Source organism: Phlebotomus papatasi, chromosome 3 (genome assembly GCF_024763615.1).
Source record: "Phlebotomus papatasi isolate M1 chromosome 3, Ppap_2.1, whole genome shotgun sequence".
Classification (NCBI taxonomy): Eukaryota; Metazoa; Arthropoda; class Insecta; order Diptera; family Psychodidae; genus Phlebotomus; species Phlebotomus papatasi.
The window spans coordinates 46084574-46106026 of NC_077224.1; the positions used below are offsets into that span (position 1 = coordinate 46084574).

Genomic DNA, 21453 nt, shown 5'->3' on the forward strand with positions numbered 1-21453 from the left:
TACAAACGTTGAATGCACAAATATCATAATAGAACATGTTAATTTGATCCATCTTTTGCAAAATTATCAAATGTGGATCAATTTGATCCTTCTCTTTTTAGCAGTGAACTGATCGCAACATATTCGATCATCTTATGACATTCATTCCATTGCTCTCTGCCACAGAATAAAAATTAATTCGACCTAAGAAGTGCAGTTGTTAACACCTCTCTTGAATGATGATACTCCTTAATTTGGACAGGTGTTTTTCTCTCGAAATTACGTAAAATTTCAGCTTTTATGATGACTAGGTTGTATAAATGTCTGGAGAAATAAAGTAGCATCATCTCTACGAAAGACATGTAGCGAGAAATGCCTTGAAAGGCTCCCGGAAAAGCCAGGGAATGAGCGAATCCGCGCGTGCTTGGAGTACCGAAGTCAACTCACTTTAATGAATAATATGGAAGGTTTCCAGGCTTCTTGTGACATTCTACGATTCTTTTACATAAATAGAAAAAGGACTTGGTAAGATTGGTTCTTCAAATGGGAAGTAATGGGCATGCTATTGAGGCGTATTGGCTGTCCAAAATTACAATCAAAATGTCCAATTTTACAATCAAGGTGTCCCATTTTACAATCAACGTGTCCAATTTTACAATCAAAATGTCCAATTTTACAATCAAGGTGTTCAAAATTAGAGTCAAATTCACCTTTACATATCAATTCGTTAATATTAAGATTAATTTTAGTACAAATAAAGACGATAAATTGATGCTTATAAGCACACTGTCTAAAATTATGAGCGCTTCTCCTACCATGTAAATATCAAGTCGATCGGAGATGGTCGTGCAACTAAGTGATTACAGTAGGTGTGATTATGAAAGAATAACAGTTGAAAAATCACACCAATTGCAATTAATTCGACGTAGAACACATAATTTCCAATTAAATAAAAAACTCAGCGGCATTTTTTCTCAATTTGTCATTTTATTTTATTTTTAAAGGTGCAATTCATTACAAAAATATATGTTATGTGTGATAATTCCCAAGACATTTAAAATGAAGCTAATGTGACGTGACAATACATTGGATTTCAATATGCAAAATTCTAACGAGTATTCCATAATTCTTTTCTATTTATTTTCTTTACTATGTTTCTTTTTGTGTGTTTACTTCAATCTTTCCCTACATTATCAATCCCCTTACACTACAAATTATTCAATGCGTATTCCACATTTTCTACTCTGTTTTTTTTTTTATTATTATTATTATACATCGTAAAACAAAATAAACTCCAATGACATTCAACTATATTTTTTTATAAGTATTTATTAATTTAAATTGACGCTGTTAGTTCATCTCACGAGAAACTAACAACATTATGATGGAATGTTGTACAAGAAATGTGATTCTCTTTTAGAATAATGAAATAGTTCTTTACCACGCAAAATGTAATAGTGATTATAAGAAAGCTACCATATTTAATTAACTAGTTTCTGTACAATTTCTGCTACCTTACGTACAGATTCTCCGGTGAGGAATGTGCGATGATTACCGTCAACTGCATGAATTTTTACTTCCTTTTCGCAAATCTACAGAAAACATTTTTTTTTTCAAAGTCATTACAAAATTCAAACTACTGGAAATATTTAAAAGAAATAGTTCAACTCACCTCACTCAAGTCGTAATCTTCAGAAAATTTGGTAACGCTAGATGTGCATTTGATGAGGGTGACTTCGGACTTGAGCTTTCCGGTTGGATGGTATGTGTCTCCAGCTAGAAGCTTCTTGTAGAACGTACTAGCTGTAGTGGATATCTGCAGAATAAAAGTCAACATTTACCAAAAAGTCCTTACGGCGTTATCACACTTGCACATTAAAATTTTAATGTGATTCACATTAATTGTCGCTTGTGAGCGTCCAAATATGTTATTTGTGTCTTTGAGTCACTTAATATTTGGGGTTTTTCTATTTATTGATAAAGAAGTGGACTTGGCCTGCAAAAATAAGTTTAAATTTACCTAAAGCATAAATATTTTTCACATTAAAAAATTAATGAGAAAATCGCATTAATTTTTCGCATTAATGCTATAAATCAATTTATATCAAATTTTCCGGGCCAAGTCTACCTTTTTATCAACAAATAGATCAAATTTTGAATATAAAATGACTCAAACACACAAATTACACATTTGCACTTTCACCAGCGACAATTAATGTGAATCATATTAAAATTTTAATGTGCAAGTGTGATAACACAGTTAAAATAAAAATTTCTAATGTGTCTTTTACACCATTTTAGATCTAGAAAATTTTGGGCTTCTTGTATTTTACTGCTCGAACTCAAAGAGAGAGCACTTACAATCCACATTTTTTTCAACTTGGGACACGGCTAGAGGCTAAATGGTACGAGATATCGAATAACGGTCTTCGGCAACCCCCCATAAGTCAACATTATCTAGGACAGTTTTTTTTCTTTTTCCCCACGTCTCTCCTTCCCATCCAAAACCTTATTTTTTGGTTTGTTTCGAAAAGGGCTCCTAAGATTTCTTTTATTTTCGAATATGTTTTAGACGTAGTCAAAGAGAAACATTAGACACTTAGGGAGCATCTAAACGGTTTCCATGGGCCTACTGCGATACCCGTCAATTTCGGTGTCAAATTTTAAGATTCTACTACGGTTATGAAGATCCTGAAACTGAAAATACTGCAAAAAAGTTTGGTTGGAGTCCGGATTTAATAATTTTATAACTGGATTAAGCATAGATGTGTAGTCTGATCGCTGTTATATGGTCTACGCAATGTTTTTTAACCATTTTGTTGGACCAAAATCTATTATTGATACATATTTTGCATATCGGAGTGTATTTTGATTAGGTTATCCATAATTTAGGATGTAAGGGAAAAATACCGGAAGTTATAATGGAAAATGCGTTTATAACAGCCGGATGTCATAATATTGCACTCTTATTACCGTTAATAATCCGTAAAATAAAATTTTAGACCAAAAAGTTGCGTTTTAGAACAAGGGACAAAATTGTACTAATGCATTTTTTCTTTAAAAGGCTTTAAAAAAAAAACATATTAGTCCTGTTGCTAAAAAATTCTTATCAGGCATAGTTTGTAGCTTTATAATATTCAAGAGGTAACTCATTCCCTTTTTTTCTGACAAGGGTTACTGGTTTCGCGATGCAAATCTTGAGTTTTTTTCGGGTTCCGCGATGCAGAAATTGGTTTTCTCGGGTTTCGCGATGCAAAAAGTGGATTTCTCGGGGTTTGCGATGCAATTTTTGGGTTTCTTGGGTTCCGCGATGCAAATCTTGGGTTTTTTTGGGTTTCGCGATGCAAAAAGTGGGTTTCTCGAGTTTCGCGATGCGGAAATTGGTTTTCTTGGGTTTCGAGATGCAATTTTTGCGTTTCCCGGGTTCCCCGATACAAATCTTGGGTTTTTTTTTTGGGTTTCGCGATGCAAAAAGTGGGTTTCTCGGGTTTCACGATGCAGAAATTGGGTTTCTCGGGTTCCGCGATGCAAATCTTGGGTTTTTTTTTCGGGTTTTGCGATGCAAAAAGTGGGTTTCTAGGGTTTCTCAATGCAATTTTTGAGTTTTTCGGGTTCCGCGATGCAAATCTTGGGTTTTTTCGGGTTTTCGCGATGTAGAAATTGGATTTCTCGGGTTTCGCAGTACAAAAATTGGGTTTCTCGGGTTTCATGATGCAGAAATTGATTTTCCCGGGTTTCGCGATGCAATTTTTGGGTTTCTCGGGTTCCGCGATGCAAATCTTGGGTTTTTTTTTGGGTTTCGCGATGCAAAAAGTGGGTTTCTCGGGTTTCGCGATGCAATTTTTGGGTTTCTCGGGTTCCGCGATGCAAATATTGGGTTTTTTTTTTGGGTTTCGCGATGCAAAAAGTGGGTTTCTCGGATTTCGCGAAGCGTTTCTCTGACAATTGACAAGAGTTTCTCAATAAGATACTTTAAAACATACTATAAAGGGACAGATAATCCTAACCGGCTTATGTAGGTGAGATTCTTAACGTGAGCTAACTCGGAGTGCATGCAAATTCGATTTGGAGCTGAAGTTGGGAGACGCCATTCAGTTATCTTGAATCAAATTCGTGAAATTATACAAATTTTGTATTTAAACCAAAATATCAAGGATTTGGATGAACTGACAGAAAAGTGATATATGGGTGAAATGTAGACCAGAATGTTCTCTATAATTTTCCTATAGAACATGATCTCATCGATTACTCAGAAGTCAAGATAAGCGAGGTTTTTTGTTTCTTAACTCGTTTTTTCATCCAGAGTTCCCCAAGTAGTTATTTGTTGAACTTCAACTATATCAAAGAATTGTTGTATTTTGTGGGACTTTCCATTTAAAACCCTATTTTAAGTGTCTTGGTGGAGTAGAGGCAGTCAAATTGGCATCTGAGTGATTTCAAAGCGTTATTATGAGAAAAATCAATTTTTTCACACTTAAACGGCAAAATCGGAGTGATAGCGTAGTCTGAGTGGAAAATGATGTATAGACGAAATGTAGAGACAAATGTGCTCTACAATTATGTCGAAGTAATCATCAAAATCGGTTCAGCGACAGTCGAGATAATTGAGGTTATGTGATATTGAAATTGGTTTTTCGACTGTGGCGCCCCTGGTGTTGGTCCCACGAAGTTCAAATATTCTAGAAAGTTGTAGCATTTGGTGAGATCTTTCGTTTAAGCCCTCATTCATCAAAATCGGTCACATAGAACCGGAGATATGATTTTTTGAATTTCGTGAACTTTGACCCCTCATATCTCCGGTTCTATTAAAACCACAGCGCACTTACGCACCATTTTGGAAACGTCCTAGACTGGGCTACAACATACTAAAATTTCATTAACTTGCACAAAGGAATTTTTGAGAAAAGTGACTTTGAATTTCGATGAATTTTGACGCTATCACAGCGCCACCTATGGGGACTTTTTGAACTTCCATCTGAAAGTGCTCATCGAGACGAAACCAAAAAGGTAAAATTTAGGTCGCTATGTTAATTAGAACCGGAGATAGAGGCCGGTCAATATTCGAAATTTGACCCCTTATAGCTCGGGTCAGGGGTTATGGATCGACTTAAGGTTTTTTTTTGTTTGATAGGTATAATCAACGGCTACAACATACTAAAATTTCAGCCCGATTGCATAAGGAATTTTTGAGTTATTTAACTTTTAAGATTTAAAAATTTTCTTTTTAATAATAGCGCCCCTAGCGGTGGTTTTATGAACTTGCGATGTTAGAAGGGGAAGTGGCATTTCACGAGAGCTTTCCAAAAAGCCCCCATTTTTTAAATTCTCACAATTAGAACCGGAGTTATGGCCATTTTAAGAAATTTTTTTTTGGACCCTTATAGCTCGGGTCAGGAGGGTCGGGGGATCTTAAGTTTGGTATTGATGGAAAGCCCTAAGGCCCAGCTATAACATTCTAAAATTTGAGCCCGATCGATGCCATAGGGGCGGAGCCATTAAGAAAACAAAAAAATGGGGGTATTCAAAATGGCGGATGGAGGGGTGGGGGGTCAATGCACCAAGTTGCAATTTTCATACGATATATAACCTTTGCCGAAAACCGCAAGTCGATATCTCTTTTAGTTTAGGAGCTATTAAGCTCCAAAGAGCGGCCGGACGGACGGACGGACGGACGGACGGACGGACGGACGGGAACGGTTTTTAGCCATCCATATATTCGTGATCAGGAAGTGTCAAAACACATTCTGGCAAAGTTTGGGGCCAATCGGAGGACATGAGATTTTGTTAGGATTATAGTAGGTGAGATTGTTAAGAATCTCACCTAATATGCATTTATATTAATTGTATAGAGGACAAATTGTCCTATTGTTTTCCAATAAATTGAATTGAATTGAATTGAAGATACCCTTTGATAATAAAAAAAAATTGAGGCGAAATATAAATTAGAAATTAGATCCTGAGATATTAATTTTTTTTTATAGAGAACTGTAAAACATTGATACAATTTTACCCCGTACTGTATGTTCGAAAGCCATTTCGATAACGAATTTTCGAAGATCAAAGTTTAACCATTTTGGGGGGCCTATTTTTCAACCGATTTGCTTAAATTTGGATCTTTTTTTTGAAGAATCTTGAAATTTCCAAGCCCACTGTGTCGGACTTAATCGGTCGTTAGTTGATATCTTTCTTTTAAAAAAAAATCAAAAATTGTTTTTAATTGTTCGAAAACTTGTGACAGGGCTAGAAGATAAACTGTAAGAGATATCGACTACCGGTCTTCGATGACTTAAAATATAATTCAAAATGTTGAAAAGAATTCAAATTTTAAGTAAGCAACTTACCAGTTCGTGATTGTGTTTGGTGACTTCGTGAACCAATTCTGTGCACCTTCTCAGTCTGTCTTCGTACGTGGGCAGAATTTCCAGCTCCTTCCCAACAGCTGAATAGTCCAGCTGCCCAGCCACCATGGCAAAGTAGGCTAGAGAATAAGCTTCATCGTGTGCCTGTGATCCAGCAATTGCCGATCGTTGCTTCTGCGATTGCGTGTGCGAACTCACATATCGCGGTGATCCATCCAACATAATCACTGTACACTTATCCTTCAGTTCATTCTCCAACTGTGATGCCATCTCATATGCCACTGCAGCCCCGTAGGAATATCCTGCAAGGACATACGGTCCCTTGCCCTGTACCGTCTTCATTTGCTTAATGTAGAACTTAGCCATGTCCACGAGGGAGTCCAAGGGCACATCGGCCGTACACTGAAGACCCCACACTGGACAATTCAATTCAGCTGCAAGTGGTTTCAATGCAGCCACAACACCCTCAATAGCATGTATCTGGAAATAAAAGATAATTGTACATAATTAAGGCATATAAAAAATACAACAAAAAAAACAACATAAAAAAAGACAAGTTTATGTCTCTTACCACAAACAATGGTCTCTGTTTGCTATTTCCCGCGGCATTTGATGGCAAGTGCACCAGAACTTCAGTTGGCATCAACTCTTGGGAGAATTCAACCTGCACAGCCATGTCATTCTCATCTTCAAGGTCATCTCTGTTGGACAGTGAACTACCCAACACTGGAGATGGTGTCGTTGCTCCACTTTCTGCAAATTTATCACAAACAATCATTTAATGTGCAATAAGATTACAAAAAGATTTTTTTTTATTTCTCAATTGGTGAAGACGCGGCTGAATAAATGTTTATAGGGATTAACACTTCAAGAGGATGAAAAGAGGGAAGAATGAAGAAAGTTGAAAGACCTATTGAAATGTTAATTAAAGAGTAATTTCAATAAATTTACAATTTAATTGAAAATGACCAAATATAATCGTGGCATCATAGTAGTGATTCCAAATAATCGGATTTTCATGACAGTTTATTTTGAATGATTGCGAAACCAGTTAACCGATTAAAAACGGTTTTAAAAGAGGATGATTAGGACAAACTAGATCGATAATTTCTGGTTCACTTCCATAGACGTAAACTTTCATTATAAAGTTGTACACAAAAATCAAATATTTTCTCAAAGAGGTAGAGTACTGCCCTATACAGACTTCAGATTTAAGCTGAGAGACCGCTTAACCCTTTAAGGACGAGAAGGTTTAAAATCGGGCGTCAGAAAAAATCACTTTTTCTGACTTTTTAGAGCAAAACATAGCTTTCGAAGGCCGTAGGAAAAACTTCATTTTTGGGTCACCGGTGACCCAATCGTCCTTAAAGGGTTAGGGGAAAGTACCCATGCTTGATACCATTGGAAGATTCGTAATGACTAAATTTTCTAGATTTCCCAATATATATGTGACTCATCGCAACCATATTTTAAAAACTATGAGAAAGTGGCCAGTTTTTAAAATATATTGCGGTGTCATGTTTATTAAGAAACATTTCAAACATTTAATCATTACTAAGCTTCCAATGGTATCAAGCATAGGCACTTTCCCCTAATGGGAAACTAATGGAAATATAGTCCAATAATTATTTTGATTATTTACGTTAAACCGTCTCTCGGCTTAAGCCGTAGGTGTTTCCAGTGCATAATGGTGGATACTCTAAAAGGAAATTTAAAACCGATTTTTTATAAGACGTAATCAAGACAAAAATCCAATGGTTGCCTTAAGGAAAAGCGGTTTGATCATGCATAATCGACATATTCAACTGGACTAACTAGAAAATATATCTATAAATCGCGAAAATCATGAATATGAATGAAGAGTGGTATGATGAGGAATACATGACGGCAATTGAGGAAAAGAATATTAACAGAGGAAAGAAAAAAGGGGGCGTGTTGCGGTAAAATCCATGGAAAATCCATAGGAAAACTTCTGGAATATTCCATGGAAAATTCCAGTGGAATCAGCGGACATTTCACGTGTAATTTTCCATATAAACTTTCCATGGACTTCCACTAGAAAGTGACGCTAGATTTCTTTGGAATGTTGTTCAAATTTTCCATGGAATGGCCATTTTCCATGGCCTCTCCTTGGAAAAATTCCATGGAAGACTTTTCGGAAATTTAGCGTCCAAATTCCATGACGCAAAATTTCCAATAGAATTTTCGCGGAAGTTTGCTATGGGGAAAAGGAGGAAATCCTCGTTAACAAGTGAGGGACTGTGTGGAGGACAGCAATTATCTGTCCCATCCACAAGAAGGGAGATTAGATTGGTGTGCTCGAATTTTCGAGGAATTTGTTTACTATACGCGACATATAAGGTATTATAAAGCATCATCCGCAGTATACGTAAACCAAATAGTGAGAGAATACTAGGAGAATATTAGGCTGGATTTAGGCCAAGAAGGTCCACGGTATAACAGGTGTCTCAGGTGTTCTGTTTAAGACAAATACTTAAGAAGTGCACAGAATAGACCATTGGTACGCACAATTTGCTTGTGGATTTTAAGCAAGCAGGATTAAAACGTGGAATGTGATGCTGATGAGGAACCTTAATGCCCCCAAGAAATTAATTAAAATGACGCAAGCCACTCTCTAGAAAACACTAATGCCGTGGTTAGAGTGGACAGTAGCCTTTCTCGTAATTTTGAGATACAAAATGGACTGAGGCAAGGAGACCTTATTTCACCCATCCTCTATAACTTTGCCCTGGAGACAGTAGTAAGAGAGTTAGGGATCAAACCTGGCGGTACTATTTTTCAATAGATCTATCCAAAGACAGACAGGAGTTCCAGAGAACTCCTGTAAACCTTCGCTACTATGGAGAGCTCGGCAATTGAACTAGGTCTAAATGTGAACTCCGGAATAACAAAATATGGTCTCAACAAAAGACACGTGCTGTTCGGACCTAGTTCATGGAAATCAAATTTTTGAAGGAGCTAAATGTTTTCAGTATATCTCAGTACGTAAGTCAACACTGAGAATATTGTGGGGGCTGTCTACTGCCGCTACTGCCCCTATTCAAGTCTCGTTCGTTGTCCCGCACCACAAAATAAGAATTTGCAAAACTATACTAAAACCAGTGATCTTGTATGGGTACGAATCATGGACACTAAACAAACTTGATGAAGATAGGCTGAACTGCTTCGGGAGAAAGATCTTGTGAAGTATTTATGAGCTGGTAAGGAAAGAATTCCAAGGAGAATGGAGAATACGCCACAATCATGAGCTGTATGATTTATCTCAAGATCATACAATTCTTGGCATTGCAAAGTCATCTCGACTTAGGTGGGCTCGGTTCAGTAGGGGGATTCTGTAGCAGTATGACAATGTCAAATGACAAATTTGAAATTTTTCAAGTGGTAAATTCGGAAGAATTAATCAAAAATCCGCCTCATTCCTGTTAGTAAAAGCTTCATAAACCTGCGTGCAATTCCAATTCGATGATAAAGGGAATTTAAGTTTGTTCTACTCTGGAATTTTCAATGAAAATTTGTCATATGACATTGTCATACTGTTACAGTATTCCCTTACAGGGCATGTAAATAAGATGTCAAATAATAGGGTTATCAGGAAAGTTTTCTAAGGCAAGACAGTTGGATCGAGGACGGTCGGAAGACCTAGATAAAGTTGACAAGATGAAGTGAACAACAATGCAAGGAACATAAACATTAGAAATTGGAAGACGTTGATGGGTAACCGAGAGAATTGGAGACGCGCTGTGGAAGAAGCCAAAGCCCTGCATTGGCTGTAGTGCTGTATTAAGGATTAAGGAAATACTGATTAAGGAAATTTGAAAATTTCTTTAAGGTGTTAAAAAAAGGTTCTAAAACCGTTTAGAAAATAGAGCGTTTGATCGTTTGTTTCCAGAACTGTATTTTAATATAATGGATTAACGATTGGAATCAGTACCACAATGCTATGATCCACGGTATTTGAAAAATCCCTGTAAAATCCAGTGAGCATAATACAAACACAAAGCCTACGTCGGCTTCTGAAAACAATCTTCAAATCAAAGCAAACAAGGAAATTTGAAAATCTGAAAAAATGCAGCAGGAATAGTGTTAGGCCATGAAAAAATTTACTTACCAAATGCCTTCAGCTTTCCAAAAGTGAGTTGTCTGATTTCTTGTGCATTCAACACCAAATCGTAATTCCTCTCTAGAGTTTGCTTAATTTCCGCTCCCATGAGTGAATCCATACCAAGATCAGCGAGTGTCGACGAATTGGAAATATTCTTGAGATCTTTGAGACCAAGGATATTAGCAATGCAAGTAACCAGACTCATTCTACCCGTATTGTCGGCCTTTCTCTTCTCTGCCACAACCATTGACGCTAGGACAGGATGGGGCTGTTGTAGGAAAATATCCATTGTTTGCAGGCAAGATACCATTCTCTGTGGTAGTGTTCCACCGACAATTGTCTCATTGTCACCCAAATGCTCAAGTACAAGACCTGTGTCACCAATAGCTCCCCATTGAATGGCTGTTCCTGGATATCCAGCAACCTGTCGAGCCTCACAAATTCTCTCCATAGCCGAATTGGCCAAACCGTAATTCACTTGGCCGATATTACCTCTACCGCATGATACACTGGAGAAGCAGATGAAGTAGTCGAGGTCTGGACAGAGTTCCCGTGAGGCGGCGTCGAGGAATTTGGTGCCGTCGACTTTAGGAAGACACACTGTGCGGAAATCTACTTGTTGTTGATTCTCAAAGAGTCCATCACGAAGTACAGCGGCTAGATTGAAAATTCCACCAACTGGACCGAGTTTATTGGCTTCTTTTAGTAATTGTTGAGCTCCCTTGAGGGTTGTCACGTCATTTTTGTCTACCACCACATTCACACCTTTGTCCTTCCAGCGTCGTACCATTAGGGATTGATAGCCAGTCTTGATGCCACTTCGCGAAGTGGCTACGACATTTTTAGCTCCACGTGAAATCAGCCAGTGAGTCAGTTCAAGACCGAAACCTCCGAGGCCTCCTACAATTACGTAGGTTTTTTCTTTGTGCATGTACGTTCTTGGAATGGCAGAGATTAGCTTTGCCGGTGGGATGAGGACCTTTTGTTTTTCTTCATCTCGTACCTTGACTACGACTTTGCCGATATGCTTGCCTGATGCCATAAATCTGAAAGCTTGCTCCACTTGTTGATCAGTGAAGACACTCGTTGGTAAAGGTCGTACAGCTCCATTCTTGATTCCGTCATTTACCAATTGTACTACTGTGGCAATAGTTTCATCATCACCCTCCATGACACTGTCCAGTAGGATACCGTGGAAACTGGTATTCTTGAGGAATACTGACATTCCCAGTGGACTGTTGTTGTTCAAGTCGAATTTGCCAATTTCCAAGAATCGACCATTGAGCCCTAAACACCGCACAGATGCCTGGAGTTTCTCCTCAGCCAGTGAATTCAGTACCAAATCGACACCTTTACCTCTTGTCTCACGCATTATCAATTGTTCAAATGAACAATCACGCGAATTACCAATGTGTCGATCAGTCAATTGTGGGAAGGTTTTCTTGAGGAATTCCCTCTTCTCCTTGCTTCCAACGGTGGTAAAGACAGTCAGGCCTGCATTGAGAGCCACTGAAATTGCCGCTTGACCAACACCACCTGATCCAGCATGAATTAGAATTGTTTCACCCTTCTTCATCTTCCCACGCATCACTAGTGCATAGTACACCGTTGAATAGACACATGGGATTGTTGATGCTTGCTCGAGAGTCCATGTATCTGGTACATGCCAAAGCATATTTCTCTGTACTACACAAGTTGTAGCGAGAGATTTGGCCGAAACCATTGCCATAATCCGATTACCCTTGGTATCACGTCCGGAAAATTCCAATCCCAAAATACAATCTTGTTGGGCTAGATCACCGGGAAGAGCATCTGCGGCCAATTTTCCGGAACTCAGCATAACATCACGGAAATTGACAGGAGCATAGTAGACTGTGCAGAGTTCAACACGGGGATCTTTTGGATCTGGACGATCACGACATAGTGGACCCTCGATCCACTTCAAACTCGATAAATCACCCTTCGTCAGTGCATTGACATAGGCATGTTCCACTTGAAGTGTTGCCACATTCTGCTGACATTCCAGCTTCAGATGACGGAAAGTACCCCAAGTACCGTTCTTAAGTACATTCGTAATGAGGTCTTTCTTCATCTGATCGGCATACAGTGGATGACTGGGAGAGAAAGCTGGTGCATTGGTGTCCTGAATGAAGAACATTCTGGCAAATTTTCCACCAGCTTCATTCTTAACGCAATTTATGAAGCCAACAGCACCAAATAATTCCTCTCCCTGACACACAATGTACACCAATTTATTCTCACTCTCTGCCGTCAAAACGGCCAACTTGAGATTCTCCAACCAATCGAAATTCTTCTCTGTCACATTAATCACCTGGATTGTACGTGATTTTACATCATATGTCGGCCGTAGCAAGAGATATTCTCTCTTACCGCAGACTTGAGCAGAAACTACAACAAAACCAAGTTTACTGAAGATTTTGTTGTCACGATTGCTCCTCTCTACGGCAGAATCCTCAAGTAGGACAAAACCATCTTCCTTGAGAGATTCCCTGAGATTCTTCAGCAGTACCTCAGCATTTGGTCGCTGAAGAATATCCGTAGCAATGCAGAGATGACAATTTGATTCAACTGCTCCAGCTGTTGCATCTTTAGCCACAACACGAATTTCTGCATCCTTAACGACTTGCTGCAACTGTGGTGTACTCTGTGTTGCAATAACAGCAACATCACTAGCCAGAGTCGGTTCATTCTCAATGGTACGCTGTACAATTGGACTTAGGAGATTCTCCGGTGCCTTGTCCAGGAGCAATTCGGCTGTCTTGATTTTCAGTGCTCCTTTGCAATTTTCAATGGTCAAATGGACAGCTGCTGCGATTGCATGTTCCCTAGCCATGTCAGACTGTTCAGACAGATCATGGCTGTTGCAATTCGGAACAAAGATGTATCTCTCCAACTTTGTTGGTGCCTGTGATCCCTGACGCCTAGGTGCCAGTGAAGCTCTCAAACCGCGCATTTCAACTCCACCACTCTTGATGACATTGATATCCTTGTACATGTACACCGGGAACACAGATCTCTCACGTTCTCCCGTGCTAAATTCTTCAGCCATCTCCAAATGCTTCTCCGGATTAATAATAACCTTCTCAATCCTCGTGGGAAGGTACAATTCACGCAAATCCTTCCCCATGATACTAAACTGCAACATTGTATCCATAAAACTCACCCAATTCTTCTCAGCCCACTCCAATTCACCGGTATCAGCATTGGAATCTGTCTGAACGACACCTCGGAATGGTCCATTGTAGTCATATCCCCGAAGACGCAATTCCTTGTACACATCATTTGTATCCAAAGCCAGGCCATTCTTTGACGCTGGCAGTGGATCAAGTGGCAATTCTTCCATATCAATATTCTCAGGTACACGAATTGTTCCCGAAACAGCCAAAGAACCACCTTCACAAATTTCAAACTTCCCCGAACCATCAAAAAAGTTAATACCAAATTTCACAGACCCCTCAGCTGGCAGAATCGTCGCCCGATGGAAAACAACATTTTCCATTACAACCGGCAAACGATCATAGTTATTTCCCTGAGTCTTTGCAAATTGACGCCAAGCAAGAGTCATATATCCCGTGGCTGGGAACAACACACGCCCATCGATAGTGTGTCCCATCAAGAAGGCATCCTCCTCATTGCTCAAATTGAAATCCACAATGGTCTCACCCGATTGGCTGTCTGAGCTGAAATTCGGCACCATCCAGCGCTGTGAGTGATCCCATTCGATTTTCGAATTGAGCATAGGGGTACCACGACCAACAGGGAATGACACTGGACGGAAAAGCCTATTGACAGCCGGTTGTGCACCAGCGCCATACAACTTTCCAACATTGCTCAACAAGAACTGCACATTATTTTCATGATTGCGCTTCACAAGACTCAAATTGGTTACATTCTTCCCCAGGGATCGCTTCAGAATGGCCTGAAGCAGTCCATGTGGTGCCACTTCAATGCAAATGGCATTTTTGGGCACATGCTGCAGAGCTTCATGGAACAATACAGGTGACAGGAGATTATTCACATGATAAGCAGCTGAACTCTGCTTAGCCAATGGTGTATTCCATGCACTTTCAGGAATACTCGAACTCACCCATCTGTCTGTGCGATTTTTGGGATTTGGAATAATTTTATCAAGGGACTTCTTGAGCTTTGGACCAGCATCAGCAATGTACTTGCTGTGGAAGGCAATTCCAGAGGAATTAACTGCCTTGGCAAATACACCCTCCTTATTCAGAATATCCACGAATTTATTAACGGAATCTGTTGGTCCAGAGATCTAGAAGTAACGAAAAACATACCTATAATAAGGCCACTTAAATGACAAAAAAATAGGCCACGCCCACTTCAGAGGTGTTAACTAATTAAATTTTTTAGTACTTCATTGGCGCACAAAATTCAAAAGTGAAATTCATTTGACATGACTGCAAATAGGGACAAGCCACCGTAAGCTCTCGATCGGAGTGGGAACTTGAGGACTACTTATAAGATATTTTTTAATTTAAGGTTTTCCTACAACATTTCTAACTTTTTGGAGAAAAGTACTTTGCTGATGATTCTAATAAAAATGAACTTATAATAATATAATAATAATAATGCTGGCACAACATTCCACGAAGGAACAAGGCCTTCCCGCAAGGGAATTTTCTAGACATGCATTATTATTTTTCTTGTACGGGATGAGGTTGTCAGTCCCATGTCCGTGGAATCAAGTGCAGTGAAGCTCACTGAATGCAATCCGAACACCTTTAACTCTTTCGCGTCCATAGGGTCATATATGACCCGGGGAAAAAAGTTTCTTTTTGGCTATTTACATTAATTGAAATCTAACTGGAGTCTTGAGAAAATGAGCCAAGAATCTTACATCCTTCTATTATGATGTCGTGCACGAACAGATAGATTTCAATTAATGTAAATACCCAAAAAAAACTTTTTTCCCCGAGTCATGACATTACCCTATGGACGCGAAAGAGTTAACGCAAGAAAAATTCCTGCTGACCTAAAGGGGATTCGAACCCGGGACACTTGCATCATAGAGCGAGTGCTCTACCACTTGACCCATTGAATGCTATTGAATTAAGCTAATTCAAAACCTGCTTCAAATGGAAATTTTTCGCTACTTCAAATGGAAACGTCATTGTTTTCATGATAAATACAGTACTACTTTGCTATATTTATATATTTTCTACACCACAGTTTCATTATTTAGTTAATTTTGCTCCAAATAAAGCGAAAATCCATTTATATTCACAAAATCTAATTTGCTAACACAGAAAAATTAAAAGTGTACCTTTTCACCATCGAATTTTTCATCGATCGACCATGTTTTCCAATGAAAAACACAATAAAGTGACTGTTGTTTATTCGTTTCGTTTAACATTTATGTCATATTTATGGCTAATTTTAGTTTAATTAAGTGCTAATCTTTATTGTTAACGATACGTGAAGTTTTCAAATGAAATAATTACACTCACTCCCGGAATTATGCACTTCAGGATTATGCACCTGACGGAATTATGCACATACAATTATGCAAGTTTGTCCACATTTGAAAACATTTTGCTACTTTTTCAGAATAAAACTTTAATTTCTTTTATTAAGGTAATTTTTTAAATATTCTAACCATTTATTGAAGAACTCTTGCCAAAAAGTATTGTTTGTTAATGCAGTTCTATTAACTCTTTCGTCTCTTTTGGGACTCTAGTACCCAAAGAAGCATATGAATATTCTATGAAAAACAATGTTTTATAATTATTATGAAGTGATATAAATCCGATTCTTGTGGATTATTACAAACTATAAGGATGTCCAAATGTGAGATATTTTTTGTAGGACCTCAATTAATTCCTGAGCTTAGATATTTTTGATTAAAAAAATGGTGAAATTGGCTTGCAGCATATGCTGAGTTGAATCTTTTTGTTTGAACTACTTTTACTCCACGCGAAATTCGTTCTACGGCCGTTATATTTAAAAGAAAGCCCCTGCTGCAGGTATGCAAATTTTCTCGATGCATAATGCCATTTTGCGCGTTTTTTTCGGTCCCGAAAATGTGCATAATGCCAGGATCTAGTGTACCTATTTCGTGAACAAAAAGAGTTTTTCTGAAGTTTCTGCAAATGTTTCAATAGGAAACCCCGGAAATATTTTTTTTTTTGGAGAGATTTTCTTATTGTTTTAGATGGGAAAGGAGAAAAGACCAGGAATAAGAACAAATCCTGTATTCAAGAGCAACACAACAAGGTTTTCGAAGCCTTTCGTCGCGGTTTACACGCGACTACTTCTAAATTAGCCAGGACTACTTGAGGACTTTTTCAACTTTATTTGTCCCAAAGAATACCTTGTGATGAAATGCTAGATTGATTTTATCACATTAAACCATTTGAAATTCCTGAATTGTTGTTGTTTTCTTAATACGATTGACCCGTAGAACCGGTGCCAGCAAAAAGTTTGAGTCGTTTACGTAAACACTAATTGTGTTATGGATTTTTGATTTTCGCAATTTACTGTAGTCAGCTATGACTTTTACGATCATTCCATGCTTCGTAGCCTCAAAAATCTAATAGAGCCTCTAACAAGAAAGTTCTACATTTTCTCCAATTTCTCATACTTTCATTTATCCCAACTTGGAAAATTAATTGTCAACAAGACACTAAATAATTACTGACATTACACTAAAATTTTGTTATTTTTGAAATACTCGAAATGAATTTCAGTTTCATTTTTGATGCATTCTGAGTAAAAATACAGACCTTTTGCGGTCAGTACTGTACTTTTTCGACGTAAGGCAATTACTTTAACATTTCTTAATTAATTTTTTTTAAACATACTAGAAAAAAGTTACCAAAAGTGAAAAAACTCAAGTTTTAAGGAGTGATTCTATTTCAGAGGAGTGCAAGAACCGTTGAAACCGAATAAACGTCAAATAAAACGTTTACGTCAATGGTCAAAACGCTACAGAGCAAACTTATTTTGACGTTTATTCGGTTTCAACGGTTCTTGCACATCTCTGTTCTATTTTATTGGCCGTCATTGTAGGCACACAAGTATCAAATAACAGCAAAAACAGTTTTGCCTAGATTCCAAGCGCAAAAACAAAATGAAATCAAAATGATAAGTATTTTCGTAAATCATCTGACCCTAGCAATAGAACAAATAGCATGTGAACCTAGGGAGAAAAAAAACAAGTTTAAAATTGTTGCACAATGTAATCAAAATAATGACCAGATTACATTTCCATCAGTTTCTGACTAATCTGTCTCTCGGTTTAAGCCGAGAAACGGTTTAGTTAGTGGGACACTTTTGGAGATTTAGTCAAATAATTATTTTGATTATAATTACCGATACGACTTAAGCGTTTCACGACTTAAGTCGTAAGTGTCTCTCCAGGACATTAGAGCCAAAATAAACGCCGGCTGATCCTTGAGAATATTTAGCCCGTAAAGTTTGACAGTAAAGGATTAAGTGGAAAAAACATTATGCAAAGGACTTCTAATTGATGATCCTAAGCTCTCTCAGTGTATTACAGTTTGAGATAAGTTTTTACTGATTAAGTTTACGAGCTAAATATTCTCAAGGATCAGCCTGTGTCTATTTAGGCCTTAAGGTTTAATTTAAACTTTTTGGGAACGTAAGACCGTCTTCAGACTAGAGGTTCAGTCTAGTTTCCGAAGGTCTCAAAATCCTAAATAGCAACCAATTTAATTATTTTTTTTTTTATTTTGATTCAAATAGATCACTTTCCTTTAGTAGTTCATTTCTAAGTCAAATTTTTCCAAACATATTCGCCTGATATGGATCTAGAAAAGTTAAGCCATATGGTTAAGCCTTAGGGCTGAAGCCCGTTTAAGATAAATGGGAAATTCAACGCTAAACATTTGCAAAACATTATTCGACATTTTTTTCGTTCTCTACTGAAGATTCTTTGGAGGCGTGGCCTATTTTTCTAAAGGTGGGGCTCTTCAAATTACTCAAAAAATTGAAGAAATAAAAGTTATTGAATATTCTGATAGTTACAAAGGATAGAAAATTCAAATTCTTTTCATCGATTAGTCATATTCTTAAAAGAGAAAAAATTATGTGGATTTGTCTTCCTTACCGTGACACTGTCTGTGCTGTTGTGACAAGCGGGAATGATGTCCTTGGGCAATCTCTTCATGCATTCCTCCCATGAGAGTCCAACTGCTGCCATTGTTCCCGGTGTCAAATTGGTATCCTGAATACTCTTTCCTCGCCAATAAGATGCCAGAACTGTTTGTTCTGGCGTGAAACATCCATCAGCATAGGCACATCCCAATTCTCCAACAGAGTGTCCAACAATACCATCAGGTACAATGCCCAAATGTGTCAGGACATCCGTAAGGGCCACTTGGAGAGTGGCAATTGAGATGAAGGAGGTCAAGATGTCAAAACGAGATTCATCCAATTTGGTAACAACATCTAGTAAATCAATGCCTTCTGGACGGAGAGCTTCAGCACATCGATGAATACTCTTGCTGAACACATCAATTTGCATCAATTCCTTGGCCATATGAGCCCATTGGGATCCCATGCCGGAGTACACAAACCAAATGGGACGCTTTGTTTCAGCCAATTCAATTACTTCACGCATTGGTTCACCCTTGTCCATCACCGTGTAACCGCGATAGTTGTGCAGTGGAATATTTTTGGTGTGAATCTCATTGACCAGGGAGATGTATTCCTCATCATCTGCATGAGCCTCAATGTCCTCCAACAGAGTCTGTACAGCATCAATAGTTCGTCCTGATACCACGGCCAATCGGGGAAAACCGTCCAATGGACTGATAGTCTTTGGTTTTGGATTAGACTTCATGATGACATGGGCATTGGCTCCGCCGAATCCAAATGAATTGAGAGCAATGATTCCACCATTCCAGGGTGTATTCTTATCAACAACCTTCAAACGTCCATCAATGATGCCATAGAGTTCAGGATTTGGACTTTTGTAGTGCAAATTTCCCGGAATAACACCCTCCTCCATGGCAATCAGCATCTTGGCAATGGAACAGACCCCCGAAGCTGGTTCCGAATGTCCCATGTTGGACTTCACTGAACCAATCAACAGCGGTGTCTTGCGATCCTTGCAGAAGAAATCACAAATTGCATTGACTTCCTGTGGATCACCAACTTTGGTTCCTGTTCCATGAGCCTCAACGTAAACAACATCATGAGGATTGAGATTGATGTCATCAAAAGTCTCCCGGATCAGTCTCTTTTGCATCTCACCACTGGGAAATGTAATACCCTGTTCCTTGGCACCATCCGTATTTGTTCGAATGTTCAAGATTGTCGAATAAACCCGACGGGCATCCTTTGACTTCTGCAGAAATGTCACAACACATCCATCTGATCGCACATATCCAGCGCCAGATTCATCAAAAGCCTTGCAAGCACCATCGGCACTCAGCATATTCAGCCTCTTGAATTGCAGTGACATTGTTGGCTTGAGAATGATACCAGCTCCAGCCACAACAGCAGCATCGCAGCGTCCAGCACGGATGTCCTCAAAGGCCTGAGCCATGGCATAGAGTGAACTGGAGCAGGCTGTATCGACGGCATAACTTGGTCCACGCAGATCAAATGTGAAACTGATGCGATTTGCAAACATAGCCCTAGCACATCCTGTCAATCCGTATCCATTCACCAAATCCGGATCACTGCACCAGTATTGCTCAGTCTCTGATGCCGACACTCCGATGTATACACCCGTGCGGGAACCACGTAGATCTTGAGGATTGAATCCTGCAAAGAATTCAAATTCCCCCAAGAAAAACTTTTAAACAAGTTACAAAAACTTCTTAGTTAGTTTAATTAAAGTTTAATTAATTTAAAAAGTTAGTTTAATTTTAGTAAATATTCTCTTTTAACCCTTTAAGGACAATTGGGTCACCCGTGCGTGACCCATAGAGAAAATAATTTTTCCTGACTACCTGTAGTTATTTCTTTCTGATGTTTGTACATAATCACGAAGTAGAAAGATGTAGGAATCTAGAATATTTTTTGCAACGAACAGCCTAAGCATAAAACGCTTCAGATTACGCTTAAAATCACGCACAGCTCAATGATAAAACGGTTAATACGCTTAAAATCACGCACAGCTCAATTACAAATCAGTTAATGCGCTTAAAATCACGCACAGCTCAATTACAAATCAGTTAATGCGCTTAAAATCACGCACAGCTTAATCAGAAAACTGTAATTCCCTTCCCAGAAAACGACAATTTCCCTCACCACAGAATCTTTGGAAATTTATCGGGGTAAGTCGCCGGCAGCAGCAACTGCATTAATTGAGGAGGCATAGTGAATAGGTTTCAATTAAATTGCTTAAGGGGTTACAAGAGTCTCTCAGGTAAAAAAAAAATCATTTTCTTTTAATTTTAGGGTAAAGTAAGCTAATTCAAAACCTGCTCCAAATGGAAATTTTTCGCTACTCCAAATGGAAACGTCATTGTTTTCATGATAAATACAGTACTAAATTATTATATTTATATATTTTCTATACCTCAGTTTCATTATTTAGTTCATTTTGCTCCAAATAAAGCGAAAATCCATTCATATTCACAAAATCTAATTTGCTAACACAGAAAAATTAAAAGTGTACCTTTTCACCATCGAATTTTTCATCGATCGACCATGTTTTCCAATGAAAAACACAATAAAGTGACTGTTGTTTATTCGTTTTGTTTAACATTTATGTCATATTTCTGGATAATTTTAGTTAAATTAAGTGCTAATCTTTATTGCTAACGGTACGTGAAGTTTTCAAATGAAATAATTACCTAATTCGTCAACAAAAAGGGTTTTTCTGAAGTGTCTGCAAATGCTTCAATAGGAAACCCCGGAAATATGATTTTTTTTTGAGAGATTTTCTTATTGTTTTAGATGGGAAATGAGAAAAGACCAGAAATAAGAACAAATCATGCACTCAGGAGCAACTCAACAAGATTTTGGAAGCCTTTC

At 38.3% G+C, this 21453-nt stretch overlaps 1 protein-coding gene across 2 annotated transcripts in view; it reads right to left on the bottom strand.

Moving 5' to 3' along the window:
* Positions 1-946: 946 nt before the first annotated feature.
* The window catches only part of LOC129807991 (fatty acid synthase), a 42836-nt gene continuing 22329 nt past the window's right edge, over positions 947-21453 (bottom strand). For both annotated transcript variants that reach the window (XM_055857621.1, XM_055857620.1), the window contains exons 3-8: positions 18572-20235; positions 10468-14755; positions 6910-7091; positions 6321-6818; positions 1652-1795; positions 947-1571 (exon numbers count right to left, since the gene is read on the bottom strand). In XM_055857621.1, the coding sequence (XP_055713596.1) occupies positions 1461-1571; positions 1652-1795; positions 6321-6818; positions 6910-7091; positions 10468-14755; positions 18572-20235 (6887 nt within the window). In that variant the 3' untranslated portion in view covers positions 947-1460. The remainder of the gene's footprint in view (positions 1572-1651; positions 1796-6320; positions 6819-6909; positions 7092-10467; positions 14756-18571; positions 20236-21453) is intronic.